At 43.0% G+C, this 18,404-nt stretch overlaps 1 protein-coding gene and 2 non-coding genes across 3 annotated transcripts; 1 reads left to right on the top strand and 2 right to left on the bottom strand.

Moving 5' to 3' along the window:
- Positions 1 to 2,136: 2,136 nt before the first annotated feature.
- Positions 2,137 to 2,209, bottom strand: trnaf-gaa (transfer RNA phenylalanine (anticodon GAA)). The gene has a single exon. It is a non-coding gene; the product is annotated as a tRNA-Phe (tRNA).
- Positions 2,210 to 4,334: 2,125 nt separating this feature from the next.
- Positions 4,335 to 4,407, bottom strand: trnaf-gaa (transfer RNA phenylalanine (anticodon GAA)). Its single transcript has one exon. It is a non-coding gene; the product is annotated as a tRNA-Phe (tRNA).
- Positions 4,408 to 4,651: 244 nt separating this feature from the next.
- On the top strand, positions 4,652 to 10,271 carry rpn1 (ribophorin I). The gene is made up of 10 exons (XM_026168710.1): positions 4,652 to 5,041; positions 5,996 to 6,060; positions 6,342 to 6,648; positions 6,742 to 6,951; positions 7,033 to 7,225; positions 7,307 to 7,406; positions 7,501 to 7,639; positions 8,730 to 8,849; positions 8,984 to 9,229; positions 9,317 to 10,271. The coding sequence occupies exons 1-10, from the start codon at positions 4,802 to 4,804 to the stop codon at positions 9,497 to 9,499; spliced, it is 1,803 nt and encodes a 600-aa protein (XP_026024495.1). The 5' UTR covers positions 4,652 to 4,801; the 3' UTR covers positions 9,500 to 10,271.
- Positions 10,272 to 18,404: the final 8,133 nt, after the last annotated feature.

Genomic DNA, 18,404 nt, shown 5'->3' with positions numbered 1-18,404 from the left:
GAGGAGAGGGTGGGGCGGCGGGGGACTTATAATGCACCGATGTTTTTCCGAAATTCTATACGCGCTGAAGTCAAAGTAAACTTTATTGTCATCTCCACTACATACAGTACAGTATATAGAGAGACGAGGCTCCAGTTACAGCAGTGCAAGTAAACAAACAATAAATATAAGAAGAGTAAGAAAATAAATATACACTTTAGGGACCAGGGGTAAAGGGATCAATAACAATTTGAAATTTATAATTTACAGTTTGATGATTTAAAGTCTCACACACAACCCGTCGAAAGGGGAGGCCGGCTGCTTCCAAATAGAGCACATTTCATTCATAATGATGTAAATCCAAGCCCATTATGTATTCATGATTTGAATCCTGGGTTGTGTGAAATTCCAGAAATAAACCCTAGACAAAGTGAATCTGTGAACTAAGGTGTAGGTCTATTAGGTTATGTTGTGGTGATCCTCGAGTTGGGGGATTTGTGTTCATACTGGAGTGCAAAATTAAAAGCAATGGAAGATAGAAAAGAAAAGTTCAAAGCCATCAGGTCCTCAGTTTAGAAAAAAGAGAAAAGAAGAGGAGGAGAAATGAGCAAAAGATACAGGTAAGCAGATGTGTCATTGGATAATGGCAGGTCATCCTGAAACAATCAGAATCAGAATACTTTATTAATCCCTAAGGAAATAATGTGCGTCACAGTTGCTCCAAGAAGAAATGATAAAAATGCTAACAGTAACAGACTAAATTCCAAACAATACATTATGATTTTAATATTAATTAGTCATTCAGTTGTTGATTCGTCCTGTTCTCATTGTATGATGAATTATGATGGCTGTTTGGTAGCCGTTTGCATACAATGCATACTCTCCCTCTCTTCATATGTGTGTGTGTGTGTGTCTCTGGTGAAATTCATTATGGTTCTGACAACAGTTCTATGTTAATGTACAATCTTTAATATGTTTTGCGTGTGTGTGCGTGTGTGTGCGTGTGTGCGCGCGGGGGGGGGGGGGGGGGGGCGTCAGAGGGAGGTCTCGCCCAGGGCGCCAAACAGGCTAGGACCGCCACTGCTCTGATGCATCCATTGCAGTGTATGCGTGAGTGTTAGACAATGTACAAAGGTATAGTAAAGACTGCTTTGAGTGCTTAGTTAGATTAGAAAAGTGCTACAGGCTATGGGTATATATGAAATGAAGCTACACGTGGCAAATGATTGGCCTGTTCATTACTATCAATTCCTCCTGTGAATTTCCTGCTACTTTTTCAACAAAGTTTTTGAATTTACCAGTTAGAAAAAAAAACAATCATCATCTCAATACAGGGAATTATAATCATTATAGTGATATAAGCAAATTCCTGGAGGAGATCATTGAAAATATTAGAATGAGTGTGAGGGAATGTACAAAGAAGTGAAAAAACTTGGGGTACAAAAAACCCCTCACCACAACAAATAATGGGACACGGGACAGAAATAAGTATTGTGTTAGTTTCTATTGGCTTGTACTGCATATAAAACACCAGGCCATGACCACAGGGTATTTAATATGTTATCCACCAGCACAAGCATAAATACACCAACGACATTAGCCACTTACCTACCGCGAAGTTTAAATCACTCATTAGTTTGTGTTTCTACAACTCGCTTGCTGCTATTTTCTGATTCTTCCTCTTTTCTCCTGAGGGATTTGATACATTATTTATCTGACCCATGTTTAGAATTTGCTGTATTAGCTGCCAAAACCCAGGATTGAACAAAGGTGCTTTTTTCGTATATAGCACAGTAGTAACAAAATTCGAGAATGACCATAACCCTGTCCTGAGAATTGTGACTGTGGGTTCCCCAGAAAGACAAAAATCTGCTGGTCTTTGAGGGATGATGGGAGAACCTCAAAGAATGAAATGGTAAAACAGCACAGGACTGATCATATGCACATGAAGCACATGAAGAAAAAAGATCATAGAGGTGAAGGATGATTTAAGCAATACTGCCTTGATGCAGAAATGTGAGTTGATCAAGTGATGCACACAATGGTTAGCATTTTGATCTCATACAATATGAATTACAGGTTCAAGGCCGCATACCTCCGTACTTCTGCAATTACTGTGACACAAACTAAATACAGTCTAAAAGCCATCCCAAATTCTGCCGAAACCCGGGATCGAACCAGGGACCTTCAGATCTTCCGTCTAACGCTATCCCAACTGAGCTATTTCGGCCTCTTGAGTCACATAAAAAGACAAACATATAGCTCGCTAGCCTATAATATAACTAAAACGTTTAAGATTGCTTGACACTGAGAATCAGTCATTGACCCCAGCTTTATAAATTATATCTCTTTATAAATTAATCCCTGCACAATTCTTTCTACGGTGGCCACTGTGTCTCTCTTGTGAGTGTAAGCTGTTAGTCTGCTGCTTACCTCAGCTGTCAATATATGTCCACATCTATTTATTCTAGAGGCTGTAAAAGTTTGTGAAAGTAATCACAGTAATTGTAAAGTCATTCAAGATAAATTAAATGATAAATGCTGCTGTTTTCTGTCGGTTGCCAGCGTTAATGAAAACGATGTGAAAATGTAATCAAAATGTTTAGGTCACTTGAGCCGGATGTTACCTGGCATAATATCAGCTTATAACGAGCTGTTTAGCTAGCTCTCATCAGCTGTCTGACAAGAGCTAGCTAAACACAATAAGTAATTGTGTCAATATCTGGAAGAAAGGAGTATGTTTAGTCCAATGTGTATTATATAATTCAGAAGATGCGGCTTGGGGTCAGGAGAAAGATGAGGACCTTTTACCAGAAGCTGGTCATGTTGTTTCTTTCCTTCATGTTTCACTTCTTTGTGAAGGTGGCTCCTTCTCAGATGATAAAATATAGGTATGATCCTTGAAGGTTCACACATTAATTTAAAATTGCCTCCAAGGAACATAGATTAGATTAGATTAAATTAGATAAAACTTTATTAATCCTTCGGGTGGGTTCCTCCGGGAAATTCTGTTTCCAATAGCACAGCACCGATAGAAGTTACAGAATGTGAGCAGAAATATACCATATATACACATATATAAATACAGAGTATACAAAAGGGATAAATAGAATAAATAGGAATAAGAATACAAGGGAATTGCACATTTCACATATTGAAGTCTATTGCACTGTTGGATATTAACGAAAAGTATTGCACAGTGAAGAGGCACTACAGCTTAGTTGTCCCCCTCCTGTTTCCCCTCCCTCTCCCCTACAGAGAGGAGTTAAACAGTTTGATGGTGTGTGGGACAAAGGAGTTTTTAAGTCTGTTGGTTCTTGACTTTGGGAGAAGCAACCTGTCACTGAACAGACTCCTCTGGTTGTTTATGGCCGTGTGCAGAGGATGCCCAGCACTGTCCATAATGTCCAGCAGTTTCTTTAGTGTCTTTTTTTCTGCATTGTCACCAGAGTGTCCAGCTTCATGCCGACCACAGAGCCAGCCTTCCTGATCAGTTTATCCAGCCTGGATGAGTCCTTCTTTGCTGTGCTGCTCCCCCAGCACACCACAGCATAGAAGAGTACTCCAGCAACCACCGACTGGTAAAACATCCTCAGGAGCTTCCTGCAGATGTTAAAAGACCTCAGCCTCCTAAGGAAGTACAGTCGGCTTTGGGCTTTTTTTATACAGGTGCTCTATGTTGCATGACCAGTCCACGTACATGAGTGTGTACCAATTCTCTTCTCTTCTGCCTTTTGTAATGGGATTAAGACAGAATGGTATATTGATGATGGTGCGAAAACATGGTGGCTTCCAAAAAAACATCCACAGCTCTGTATATTTACTGAATTAATTGATTGTTGATTTAATGTATTCTAAGTGTATGAGAATGCATCAGTTTGTCGGAAGATGCATTACACAATAATCAATGCAGATTCATGAGTAATCATTGTTTGTTTTTTCTATTAAAGAACCCAAAGAGTTAATGACTGTACTTTCAAGACTACTCATTTTAAACTGAAAAACAGTCAATGGAGTAGACGTATACTACCTTTTTCTGTATTAAAAGCTTATCTCAGAATCTCGGACAAACAAAGCACTATGCAACCATTCAACAGTCTGTAGTAGCAACACAAATATATGAAAAAGCAAAAAAAAGAAGAAAAGCTAGTTGAGTGTTGTAATTATTTTTGTAGTTGATTCCCCCCTTCATCTTTTAACATTTTTAAAATCGTTTACCAAATGTAATACCAGATATGATGTACATACTGTGATAGTACGCTCAGTGTGCTGTAAAACCAAAAACCAATGTGGTAAGAGAAAAACTTAACGGCGGAAAAACGGCGAGGTGTATCTTTAAAATGTTTCCCCAATGCTGCCGAAACCCGGGATCGAACCAGGGACCTTTAGATCTTCAGTCTAACGCTCTCCCAACTGAGCTATTTCGGCTCGCTGTACCGTGTACAAACATGCTGATCTACGTCATCACAGCCAGAAATGGTAGTAACACAATAAGCTTGTTGTTATTCCAGTGATAAATTGAGACGACCACCATCATTATGTTTGACTTTTGCGCTGTAGAAAAAAACGACAAACTGTATGATTCCTTTATTTTGCAAAACAGTTTTTGAAAGCCACGTTAATTGACGGCTTTTCTGTTTCGCAACCGGTTCCGACGTACTGCACGTTGAAAAAGTGCGCGTAGTGACGTCATCACGTCGTACTGAATGAGGCGTCATCCTTTTCGATGTAGAGCGGCACGGCGGCCTTTCTTTGCTGCTCTACAATTCTTCCTCTCTTAACCCAGTAACTACAGCATTTCAGCTCCTATCTTATTTTAACCATGACCCAAACCTCCCCGCTTTTCACCGCCTACCTGCTGCTCCTGGCTGCTCTGGGTTCGCAGGTTTCAGCGGACGGTTTGGTAAACGAGGATGTGAAGAGGACAGTGGACCTGAGCACGCATCTGGCCAAGATCACTGCCGAAATCGTGCTGTCCAACCAGGGGAACTCGGCCGTGCACAGTTTCATACTCGCAGTGGAGGAGGGCCTGGCTCCGCATCTGGCATACATCGGAGCTTCGGTGAGCTAAACATCAGTGAATGAAACTGCGCTAACACCTCCGCCTGTAGCCGGCTAGCTAGCTTTAGCTTGTTAGCTGTTCTGTTGCAAACTACACATGCAGTGCTGTGCACTGTCTTTACAACTTGCAGTTTTTTATTTTTGTGAGGTGCCAACAGCAAACCTGCAGAAGTCAGTGCCCTCCCGTAGTAAAAGGTCACGGCTTGTTCATTGAATGCATGGAAGCAAAGCTACTGGCTATGTGTGATTCAACAGTGTGACTCTGTTGGCAGTGAGCTCTGCAAGTGGGGAGTCACATAGACACAGTTAGCTAACAGTAGCAAGTATTACGAGCTCGGTATGTGCAGTGCATTCACCCCAGTTCGGGAAATGTAGTTATTTATGCCCAGAAGAGCCATATTTATTTTAAAGTGCTATGGATGTGGGTAACAAGACAATGACTTCCGCAGGGCTCCACGCTCTGTCAGTGGCTGAATGACACGTATGCGCTGGGCAGCTTACTTCCGTGTGTGACTGCGCACAGGCCTGCCCCCTTCCACTATGAATGAAACCGTAACAATGCTCCTGTTTGACAGAATAATGACACAATAACAGATACGTTACAAACGATTCCCTCAAAGTCCTATAGTGTTGAAGCACGATCCTATATGCCTGTGTTTGTGGCACTCCTGCATCATCATAACAATGTTAGTCGAGTAACAACATTGCTACTGACCAATGAAGTTAGCATTAGCCAAGAAGTTAGCTAATGCTATTAAAAAAAAGCTGTCACTAGCAAACCAACGACACTAACCTAAATTGGCTAACAGCAAACCTAACTCTATAAAATATTTGTTACATTTCATAAAGTAATGAAGAAATTACTTGAAACGCTTACCATTTATTCAAGAAGAGACTTATCGTGCAAGTAACTGCATACATTACACAAATATTCTCCGACTGCCTGCTTTCACAGGTGAAGGGTGATGAAGAGGAGGATGGCACACTTGAACTACAGCAGACAACAATTCAGGGTCAAAGGTGAGAGATCAGACACTGTCTACTAAGCAGATTATAAAGACCTTACATGATGAAAACAGACTGCAGAACTGGTGCATTTGAAGCACCATTTTATTTTCTGGAAGATGGTAGGGTTGCTGGTTTCTGGCGAAAATCACAGTCATGATTATTTTTGATCAATATCCAAAACAGGATTTCTTAACTTGGACGTGCACGTCCAAGACGTGCATGTCCCGAGAATCTGATGTGATCCATCAAATATGTCTTACCTGTGCTCCTCTCTGTCATCTCTTCTGCAACAGTGGGGAGTTTTATAAAGTGCAGCTGCCCTCCAGCTTGGCTGCAGGTGCTCAGCTGAAGACCAAGGTGGAGATGACGTTCAGCCACGTCCTGAAGCCCTTCCCCACACACATCACCCAGGCTGAGCGTCAGCTGGTGATTTTCCAGGGGGACCACTACTTCTACTCCCCGTATCCAACCCGCACCCAGACCACACGCGTCCGCCTTGCGTCCAAGACCGCGGAGAGCTACACAAAGCTGGGCAACCCAAGCAAAACCGATGAGATTATTGAGTATGGACCCTTCCGCGACATTGCTCCGTTTAGCAAGGTACAGCTCTGACCAGGTTTGATTAGCTTATAGCGAAGCTACAAAACAGCTGCTAAACTGATCTGCTGTTTGCTTGTGTTCTCCTCTGTCCAGGACGCAATGAAGATCCATTATGAAAACAACACACCCTTCCTCACCATCAGCAGCATCACTCGTACCATTGAGGTGTCTCACTGGGGCAACATTGCAGTGGAAGAAACCATCGACCTGAGGCACACCGGAGCCATTCTGAAGGGCCCCTTTTCACGTTATGATTACCAGCGTCAGTCAGACAGCGGCATCTCATCTATCAAGTCCTTCAAGGTTTGTTTCTTCTAGACACCCAACCAGTGTCATTTGAGCTTTCACAGTTTCTCTGATAATTATATAGATTCTCCTCACCAGACTATCCTCCCTGCCTCGGCCCAAGACGTTTACTATCGGGATGAGATTGGAAACATCTCCACCTCCCACTTGCAGATTCTGGATGACTCAGTGGAGGTAGAGGTCAGGCCTCGTTTTCCTTTGTTTGGAGGCTGGAAGACTCACTACATAATTGGCTACAATCTGCCTAGTTATGAGTACCTTTACATGCTGGGTGAGTCGATTTCTGATCACCAGTTTTGTTAATTAATCTCTGGATGCCTTAGCTTATATGTCATGCCATTGTATATCCCAGGTGATCAGTATGCATTGAAGATGAGACTTGTTGACCATGTGTATGATGACCAGGTGATTGATGAAATGACTGTGAAAATCATCCTGCCAGAGGGAGCCAGGTCAGTGCAAACACACCTAAAGTATCTCCTTTGAGGAGTGTTTACAGGGCTTGGTATTTATTTTCCCTTCTATATCTTTGTCTTGTCTTCTCAGAAACATTCATGTGGATACACCTTACAAAATCAGCCGCATGCCGAACCAGCTGCACTATACATACCTGGACACTTTTGGGCGGCCAGTGCTGGTGGCCACCAAGAACAACCTGGTGGAGCAGCACATTCAGGATTTCGTGGTAAGATGCACCGTAGAAGAAGCCAAAAATCCATTCATGGTGTCTCAGGTTTGAGGTTATTCAGATCAGAAGTGGTTTTCTCTTTGTAACTAAGGAAGCTGTTAGAACCTGTCACTCTTTATCAATATGGAGTATCATCAGGGTGAGGGTATAATGCCACAGTAAAATTAGGCTTGGAGGCTCTTAGCTGCATCATCTTTGAGCTCATAGTTCAAAAATAGGTCTCCACTAACGACCATCTGTGCTGATGCTAACATGGTAGAGACGTGTTTTATGCGTATACACGAACACTTAATATTTAGAAGCAGGTTTTTGAGTTGTTACCACAAGTTTATGAACCACGTGTCCAAGTATGTTGAAGCTGTACAGTTTGTTTTTTCTTGGCTTCAACAGATCTTGGCAGACACCTGTCTGCACTGAATACTTCACAACAGCAACATTTTACACACTGATTTAATTATTTGATAATTTGATCATCTTTCTTCTTGCCGTAGCATTAGGTCAGTGAGCTTGGTATTTAATATCATCTGCATAGAGGTTATATCGAGTCATAGCATTTCTTTTTTACAATTGTAATCTCTTTCTGTCTGTCTAAAAAAGGGGGTTAACACTTCACGCTGAAGAAACTTTCTTGGCAAATCTTTTTGTTAACTTTCCTGAGTACTTGTTAATTATTTTGAGTTTAGGGAAAAATTGTAACTTATAGGCTGACACACTGACTGGATCACAGTGGCTTTGGCTCAAGTACAGCCAGAGATCCTTACTGCTTTTCTCCACACATTTTATGTTATTTTTGCAACAAAATGGAAAAAAAGAAAGGGAAAGAAAAAAAAAAAAAAGCTTCATGCTCGATAGTGTTGGGGGAAATACTGCAGCCTGATTAGACTGGCAGAAGAGTTGTGTGAATGTGCTGAGCAGTAAAATTGAGAGCTGTATAAAAATGGCAGTAATCGGGGGGGGGGGGTTCCTGCAATTAATCATCATGATGTAATTATTGATTGCACAACACATTGGCTATATAATGATGACAGCGCTGACATTTAAACTGTTTCCATGTGATTCTTTGTGCCCCCTCTCTCCTGATCACCAGGTTCACTATAACTTCAATAAGATCCTGATGCTGCAGGAGCCTCTCTTGGTTGTAGGTGCCTTCTACATACTCTTCTTCACCGTCATCATCTATGTACGTCTGGACTTCGCCATCACAAAGGTATGAAAACACCTTTCTAGTTGATGTTGACCGCATTTTACCTGATCTCCCCTCATTAAGCAGCTACCCTGCACAAAAGTAGATTTATGGTGTTCATTCTGTTCATTTCACTTTGTTTTCTTGTCTTTACTCAGGATCCAGCTGCTGAGGTTCGCATGAAGGTCGCATCCATCACAGAGCAGGTGCTCACTCTGGTCAACAAACGTCTGGGCCTGTACCGCCACATGGACGAGGTGGTCAACCGCTACAAGCAGTCCCGCGACACGGGGGGGCTCAACAGCGGCCGGAAGACTCTGGAGGCCGACCACCGCACTCTCACCAATGAAATCAGCTCGCTGCAGGCCCGCCTCAAGGCAGAGGGCTCTGACCTGGCCGACAAGGTGAGTGATTTTGGGAGATTGTGAGGAAAATTAGATTTTTATTAATGGGACGCGCAGCAGTAGTGCCTTACCTCTCTGTCCCATCAGGTCGGAGAGGTGCAGAAGCTGGACGGCCAGGTGAAGGAGCTGGTGTGCCGCTCCTGCCAGGAAGCAGAGAGGCTGGTGGCGGGGAAAGTCAAGAAGGAGGCCTACATCGAGAGCGAGAAGAATCTGACCAGCAAGAGGCAAGAGCTCGTCGGCCGCATCGACAGTCTGCTGGATGCCCTTTAAACTGCGACACGCTGACAGGCACCCTTGCCGTAACATAAACCAACTGTTTGTATGAGAATCTGATGAAGTGACTCATGCTCACACTTTTCTTGTTTTAGTATTTTACTATCCAGACATGGACTATGAACACCGGCTCTTACGGTAGTGACGGGTTTATCCAAACACTCGTGCCTTGCGATAAACTTGAAGTCACTAAGCTCTAGAGCAGCTTCATCACAACTGTTTGGCTTTTTTTGTTTGTTTTTCTTCTTGTTGGTTTTTCAGTGGAGCTAAAACTTTGTCACAGATTTGTTCTTCCGTTCCATGTTCAAATCTCTCTTTTTTTTCCACTCTGAAGTTAAGGGTTAAGGGACTGTTTTTTGAAACGAATAGCTGAACGGCCCGAGTGTTTTCAGTCTCCTGTCTTTACTCGTATGCTGTACTTTAAAACTGAATCATCTCTAACTTTTAAGTTCGAAGATGACTTGCTTTTTTTTTGCCATCTGTTTATCTTTTTTGCACTTGCATTTTGTTTTTGCTCTCCCCTGCCCGACGTGTGTATTTGAAAAAATCCAAAGCTCTGATTCTGCCATCCCAAAATGCTTGTTTTAGATGTCCCTCAGTCTTATGTTCTACATTTTTCTTGGTATAAATGTTTTTTTGACTGTGAGATTAAACAATAAAAGAGATTATCTTGTATGTGAGAAAAGACATTGAAGCTGGAAAACACGTTTGTGAAATGGGCAGTAATGTGGAAAACTGTCAAATTTGAAATAAAGTTTTGAGACACTCATTCTTGTTGGAAGTTGTGATTTTGGCATGCAGTACCCCTGGTTCATCATAAGGGGGTGTGCTTGTGTCAATAACTAACGTGTTACCATGCTGAAGAAAAAAAGTCAAACCGTATTAAACTGCATTTTGATCCCACTTGTACCTTCGAATACCGAGATAACTAAAATTTACGCTGTGCCATCCTGACATCATCAAAACAAGAAAAAGCGACTTTTCCACACTGACTAGTTCATTTAAAACTGGCACTTCAGAGGGAATTTCCTGCTCATTGTTGCATTCCTTGCTTGAAAGTAACCCCACCTATGGCCTTCTCCTACCCAGTCAGCAGAGGAGCTGACCTGCCTCAAGCACAGTATGAGCTCAGGACAAACAGAAGGGTCAGTCTGAGGTCATCACTTTCCCTCAGAGGTCACCAGGGGTCCTGGCAGGTCATTTCCTGCTCCATAATAACAGCCCAGTTCCCCTCACAATGACAGTGTGCGCATATTGTATGTGCCATACAATAATCATTCAGTAAATACGCAGCAGGGAGAGAGCAAAGACAATGTCTGTTAGCACTGATGCTTGGTTGCTGGTGAAAGACCACACAATGGTGATTTTGTTTGTATGTTTTTACTCGAGTGGAGATTTGGAGCGGCCCGAGTCCAGAGAGCCACACAGACTCATTCTCACAGCAGCGGGCTCACGTCCACCTCAGCACCAGAGACGAGTTTTTTTATGCGCAAGTGTTAAATGACATTGAGACCTTAAAGACAGAACACTATACATCGATCAGCCACTTAATTAGGTATTCCTGTTCAACTGCTCGTTATAGCAGATGCCTCATGAGCCAATCTAGCAACATGTAGTGAAGAAAACTTACTGAAGTTCAAACCGAGCATCAGAATGGGGAAGAAAGGTGATTTAAGTGACATGGATGTTAGTGCCAGGTGGGCTGAAACTGCTGATCTACTGGGAGCGGCGGTTCTCTGGGTGAAAATGCCTTGTTGCTGTCAGAGGGCTCAAATCTTCTCAAACTGATTCCTTGAACGTGACATGAATCTAATGGAGCACCTTTGGGACGCGGGTGAACAGGAAATTGGGCAAATCTGCTGGACGACACAAAATTTTCTGAACACCTTACTGGATCTGCTAGAGAGGTGTAACTAATGAAGTGGCCAGTGAGCTTACTTTCTCTCTAACTTCAGAGCAGCACTTCATCATACAGAGGTAACCTTGTGATGGAGACTAATATATATGCAACACATCTTTTAAAATGAATGACACCAACATAATTTATCAAGTTGCAAGTTAAACATGAACTTATTTAGTTAATCTTTCGTGGAGTTACGAAACTTTAAATGTTTATTTTAAATTGAAGCAAGTTTCTGCCTTAATGCCTGCAATCATGACAGGGACGAAGTTGTGTATCGTATATCAGCAAACACATACTGAACAAAATGTTCACTGAAATAGGCCAAATTACCAGTTTATAGCTCTTTGGGAATCATTTTGTTGTTCCAATACAAGTTTATACCCACCAAACGGTTTTCTTTGCCATTTCTATAGATTCAAATAAAGAAATGGGAACAGCCTAAAGATGCAATTTAAAATTATTCAAAAGTCAATGTCCAAATAAAAACTTAAAAAGACCTTCAGCAAACCTTCACTTTAAAAATGAAGGTCTGGCCTACAGAAGATATTAAGAAATAAAGAGTGGCTCCAGACTTTTGCACACTACTGCAGGCTGTGCCTTTTTCCCCCAGAATAACCTACAAAAGGACCAGAAGGTATCAAAGCTAGAAATTGGAACGCTCTTACAGTTGTACATAAACTCTACTTGTATTGTCTCTGGTATTTTACTCCGACGGAGATGCCATCGAACGTGGCTGCACCTTAATGCTCGTGTCAAACATGAGTCTGTTGATGCATTCGCTTCCCTACACGGCTGTTTGTCTTGTTGTGGCTCATTGGAGGCCTTTCAGTCTTTTCAGTTCTGGGCCAGGATATGATTACCGGTCACAGAAGAGCTGCGGTTTATCTGTTGGTGTAAACCGAGCAAAATACTGTTTGAACCGGAATTCGTGTGCAGCACTGTATCCTGATGTGGCAAACCGTGTGTGTGTGTGTGTGTGTGTTTGAGGTGGATGGTGGGGTTTGTGCAGGGTGTTGGACTGGTTGGGCCATGCGGTTGAGCTGTCACGGTCCCCCCTCAGGCATGGAGTCGATTATTATCTTCCTTTCCTGAAGTATAGTAATGATGCAGAGTGTGTTCATTCTTTATCTGCCAGAAATAATGAATATGCAAAAAAAAAGAAGGGGAAAAAAAGATTTGGAGTCAAACTAGATATCAGTTGAAGAGGTAATCCACAAGTCCCTAGGCTTGGTGACGTGGTGGTGATTGATTACATTGAGGGCTCACCTGCAGTACTCTCCCTCTTAATCTTTCTTGCTCTCAAATACACACACACACACACACACACACACACAACTACACACACACACAAAGAGAGAGAGAGGCAGAAGTCACCAGTCAGGGAACAATATCCTGCTCAGAGGACCCTTCACAGCACACTCTCATAAATCACTGAGACAGAGCCACCACCCTCACTGTCAGCATGTTATTATGCGCACACTCTCAGGTCCACGCTCCTCATGACATACATTCATTCAGTTCATCCACTCCTCATACTCAGCCATAAAGGAATATCATCAAAAAGAAGAAATATGAGTCAAATCTAACCGCAAAACTCGCCCTCAAACACACGCCTCACCTGCACTGATTCCCTCTGGCTCCGCTTAAAACATTTTTTTTTTTACAACAGGAGCTCTGTGTCCCACTCTGCCACGGCCCTCTGCACCGGCCATTCCTCAGTGACAGGGCGCCGGGATGAGGGGATGAGAGGCTCTTGAAGGGCGAGGTGAGGAGTGGATGAAAGCCCCCGCGGCTCAGGTCCCAGGGCTCTGCCTCCTGTGCAGGTGGCAGGTGTGATGTGGCCGGGTGCAGAAGCGTCAGAGTGAGGAAGAGGAGGACAATGAAGGCGTCTGTAGCCCCGGTTGCAGCTGCAGGAGGCGGGGAGGAGCGAGGCTGACAGATATGACATTCAGACAGGCAGAGGAAGGGAAGGACAGTGTAGGAGCGCAGAGATGGAGATGGGACTTCAAACAGAGGATTGGGGGTTGGGTGGGGGGGCATTCTTGTCTGGTATGGAGAAGGTGGGGATGGAGGGGCAGTGAGAACGATGGATGGCACAAAAAACAACAACAACCCCCCCCCCCCCCATGAATCCAGAGTTCACCGTTGTGGTCCTCTTGTGCAGATGTTTACACCGTGCACGCTCACTCAAAGCCCCTGCCTATATCTCTGTGCATATTGATGTCAGCCTCCTTCCCTGTATGGATTTGTATTGATGAGACAGTAATCCTCTTCCCTTGCCGTCCTTATGTGCAACTGTCCACAGCTCCCACTAAGACCCACTGATCTCTGCCACATGGCGCTCCATCAAAGCACCGATGGTCATGCCTCTCAGGGCAAGTTTTTGGCAAAAAAAAACGTGCCCGTGCAGCTCATGTCTGTCCCTCAGTGCAGGGGATAAGCTGCAGATGAAGGCCTGACGCTACTTTGTATCATCTTGGATCATACGAAGACAAGTGAAACAAAGCTGCTCTCTGTTAAAAGCCACTCTCGTCGGAGCATGTGCACGGGCACACACACGTTTCCTACTTTCTCTATCAGACCTGATTAGAGTGACAGGGGCACTTCCCATTGGCTGTGAGAGTGGCCCTCTCCTTCCCAGGGCAGCCAATTTCCCCTACTCCAGAGCTGATAGGAAACTTTGATTGTCCACTGAGCTCAGAAGAGACAAAGAGAGTTTTCCTCTCGCAATCCACATATCACTCCATCAGATCTCTTCCTACAATACAGCCCCCCGCCCCCACCCCCCTGCAAACACACACTTTATTTTTTTCCTTCTCTCCTCCTTTCCTCCATCATTTCTCCCTCCTGAATTTTGGAAGCCTAATTTACACGGGCTCCACATTGTGAGTCCATTAAACTGGTACTGACTGCTTTGATGGGCAGGAAGTTTCACTTCATGTGGTGACATCTGCATCCTGTGACACAATCCTGCCCTACGTACATGATTTACTCTCTCAGCTTACCACTATCCTCTAATAGCAGTCTGCTATTAGCATGGGTGGATGTGACCAGCAGCATTTGCATACTGGTACGTGTGCATGGTGGGTGTGAAGAGGACCCAGAATGAGCAAGGCGTCAAAACATGTGGGGAGAACCAACAGGAAACATCTCCCCCTTCTCTCTCTCTCTCCACCCTCTCTGAGAACACACTTCCTGTCAGAACTCCTCAAACTTCCTGTCCAGCCACCGGGAATCCCAGCTGGAACATTCCAGCTGTGCACTAGTCTCCCTCCCTTGCTGTACTGCTTGAATATCACCGTTTCTTTGTTACCCAGTCTTCAGAGACTCGGAAAGTATTTGCAGCCTTTCACTTTCTTTGCACAATTTAGCCTGTTTTATGTGATACATGGGAACGCGAACACATTTGTTTTGTATATCAACGTAAGTGTCATAATGACAGAGAGAAAACATTTTATAAGTTAATTTATTTATTTTTAATGTTTTAAAGAAAAAGACAGAGACATTTGCCAAACTGAACAGAGTAAGGTACGAGAGTAATGTACCCGTTATATGTAAAGCTCACAATTCACTTTAAACCACAAACTCAAGGGAACTCTCTGTAGACTTCTGTTAGAAATTTGGAAAAGCACATTTCACAGGTATGAAATAATTTAAAAAGTCTTGGATATTCTCAAGAAGCCTGTTAAACAACAACAGTGAAATAGTAACAGAGAGACTGATCCTTCTCAGCTGCCCTCCATCAAGTCAGACATTTACCCTTAGAACAGCCACCGTAACTATATAATGTTGCCACATCCACATATTTAGTAAAATACAACATTAAAGGACATTCCCTGGTCTGATGAGATAAAAGCTGAACTATCTGGGTATAGCTCGAAGCACAGCGTCTGGCACACCCCGTGTTCATCACTTTGACTACTAAAGCCACCTACAGAGAAGGACGGTGACGCATCGTGACTAGAGGGGAACTTCTCAGCAGCAGGAAAAGGGAGACTGGACTGAACTGAGTGAAGAATGAATGCAGCCAATTACACCGAAGACCCTGAAAAGGTGATCAGAGACTGGTGCGACAGTTCAGCTTTCATAGCACAGCTTCCTATCCCGCCTGATAGAGTCCAAGGACAAATACACACAGGTGTAGCCTTGGAATGTTTTACACAAAGGTTTTAAAAAATATGAAAGTAAGAGTAAGGCCAATGAAAGTAAGAGCGCACAAAACAGGCTGATCAATGAGGAGTATACAAATATATATAAAGATGAATAATTCTATATACTAGCAGAGCAAATGATTATGGAAACAAAGTGGGGAAACTACAGGGATAAAAATGGAGCCTATGCTTTCACTGCAGATGGTTTAGTCAGCTTGTTAGACCTCAGTATTTGAACCAGCTCCACCCACAACGTCTGGTGCAGCAGACAGGCAATTCAAAAGGTGGGAAACAAAAAACAAACATATTAATGCAATGACAGAGCAATGTTAGCCGCACGTCCTCGCCATCACTGAAGACCACAAAGCAGTGTCAAAGTGTGTATTTATTTGAATCTGGGTGCACCGTGTAGCTCCAGCAACTGCAGCAAAAGCGAACTTCAAATTAGCTGTGGTAGAGGTGTGGAAGAGTGTGAAACCATAAATGTGAATGAGTTATGAGTGCAGTGTAGAGAGGGGATAAATATTAGCAAAAAAATGTTATTTCAGGTGGGTGGATGTGGGTACATTCGCTATCACTTGGAGAGAGAGAGACGATAGCCAAGAGCAGTGTGATAAAGTGCACTAATCCAGGCCTGCAGATTCTATGACCCAATGATCTGCTGCTGAAAACATGATGGAACACTTTTAATTTAAAAACTAAATCCATATGACGTTTTGAACTGCTGATTGTAGAGCAGGACTGCAACAGAAGTGTTAAAGTGAGGGAGATTTGCTTTCTGAATCCAAGTACTGTACGTTTGTCCTACAGTACATCCCTTTCTCGCCAGGGGTCGCTATATAACAGCACATGGTCTCCTGGCCAGCTGTCTCTCCTGCAGAAACTCGCAGTCTCAGTCCTGGGGATAACCGTGGTCTCGCTGTCTCCTCACAAGGCTCCAGTTTACATGACTAGTTTTTGAAGCGCAGTAAAACGGGACAGTGCCATTAGTCTAATGGCAATAAATCAAATGACACACGCATGTTTATGAATGTGCCCTCACGCGTGGGGCCATATGGCAGCGAAAAGAGCAGGATTGGTGACTTTGTATATGACCTTTTCGGAAAGAGAGCTAATCCCGAGCCATAATAGACTCCGGGACCGATATGGAAAACTGCTGCACCGTTATCTCGGTTGTCTAGGAGACCATCAGAGCACCGGGCCGGTGGAGATGCCGTGGTATTAAAAGGGGGGGGGGGGGGGGGGTGCGTGCTAGTGTGTGTGTGTCAACTGGAGACTGTTTTCTTTTTTTCTGTTTTTTCTATAAGTGTCATTCTTGAATGCTGCATCTCGTGCTCGATTAAGAACACACAACTATTTTCTTACCACATTTACAACGAAGCCTGTTTTTTAGTGGTGAAGTTACAAGTTCCATTTTAAAGAAAGGTCAGTCCCCAGAACAGTGGATTGGACAGATTAAAATGCACTTTAGTGACATCAATTGTAAAATTTAGACGAAGCTGAACTGAATTGTGGCGGACGAGGCGCATTCATTCAACCAAATGCCACAGCAGTTTGTTTAAGTGATAACACGGGCCTTTAAAGCGAGGCCCTGTTGTGGAGGAGCAGGCCTGCTGACCGGACAAATCAGAGAAAACTAACGGTGCATGTTAAGCGGCTTATCCCATTGTGGAAATGAAGATAATGCTATCGTGTTCCGATGTGTTTATTAGGACGGAATCATTTTCACAAGTGCAATTATAGCTGGAAATTGAGCTTTATCACCTTATCTGTAGGCTACTGTAGATAGCCTGATTCCCAACCTACTAAAAAAAAAACTACTGAAATTTAGTTTGGAAATGTGCGACAATATTGCCTCATTTAGTAAAATCCCAAAATAAGCTGTATCATAAATTCCCAAAAGATGGGATGCATTTTAAAAAAGAAGAAGAAGAAGAAAGAGGAGAGACAGATTAATCTAACACATAGAAAAGGATGAGGCTAATCAGAGAGATAGCATCACGGAGTGCGGTGATATGTAAAGTGCGTGCACCAGTGGTCCGACCAATAAACTCCTTCTAATGTCAAATAGAGCTTATATTAGTTGCAGCGGAAAACGTGTAAATACGTCTCATTCCCTGCGCTCTGTCTCTATCAACCTGCGGGATCCCCCCCCCCCCCCCCCACCCACAAATGATGCATTAGATGCATTGAATGTATTTGTTGTGCAAGTTTGAAAAGGCGGCGATAATCTGGGAGTGAGAGATAAGGAACACCAATTTATTCAGCAGCACTTTGGACCCCGCTTCCAGCCTCGGTCGGTGCTGACACCCCCAGCAGTTTGCTGATAACGATTAGGCCATTTATTATCTTCACAGAGAACAAAGATTGCGCGGTGCCGATGAAATATTACCCCTGGTAATAATCAGAAGGAGAAGGACCCTGGCATCTAATGCAGTGTGCATATAATATCTCCCTGACGAAAGCCGTGCACACACACACACTCGCGCACCCACACATACACACGGAGTATGTGCAGAACGCACAGAAAACGCATTAACAAAACAAATACTATTTATTAAATATTGCTAAATATTTATTATAATATTAAGTTTTAGTGAATTTGAAACATTCAACTTATTGGAAAAGTAATAATAATGATGTATTTGAGAGACATAAAAAAACAACTACCGAATAAATTGTAACTGTTGTTAAAAGACACATATGTGAACTCACATTTATTGGGTTTGCATTATCAACTTAATAAAAATACACAACGTTGTTTAGTCCACAACAACTCGCTAAAATAACCTAAAATAAGCCAACAGTTTTCAGATTTAAAATATTAAAAACAAATAAAACAAAAAAG

The sequence above is a fragment of the Astatotilapia calliptera genome, chromosome 5 (genome assembly GCF_900246225.1).
Source record: "Astatotilapia calliptera chromosome 5, fAstCal1.2, whole genome shotgun sequence".
Taxonomy (NCBI): domain Eukaryota; kingdom Metazoa; phylum Chordata; class Actinopteri; order Cichliformes; family Cichlidae; genus Astatotilapia; species Astatotilapia calliptera.
Note: the sequence above shows the minus strand (reverse complement) of the source record. Positions and strands in the feature narration are given on the sequence as shown.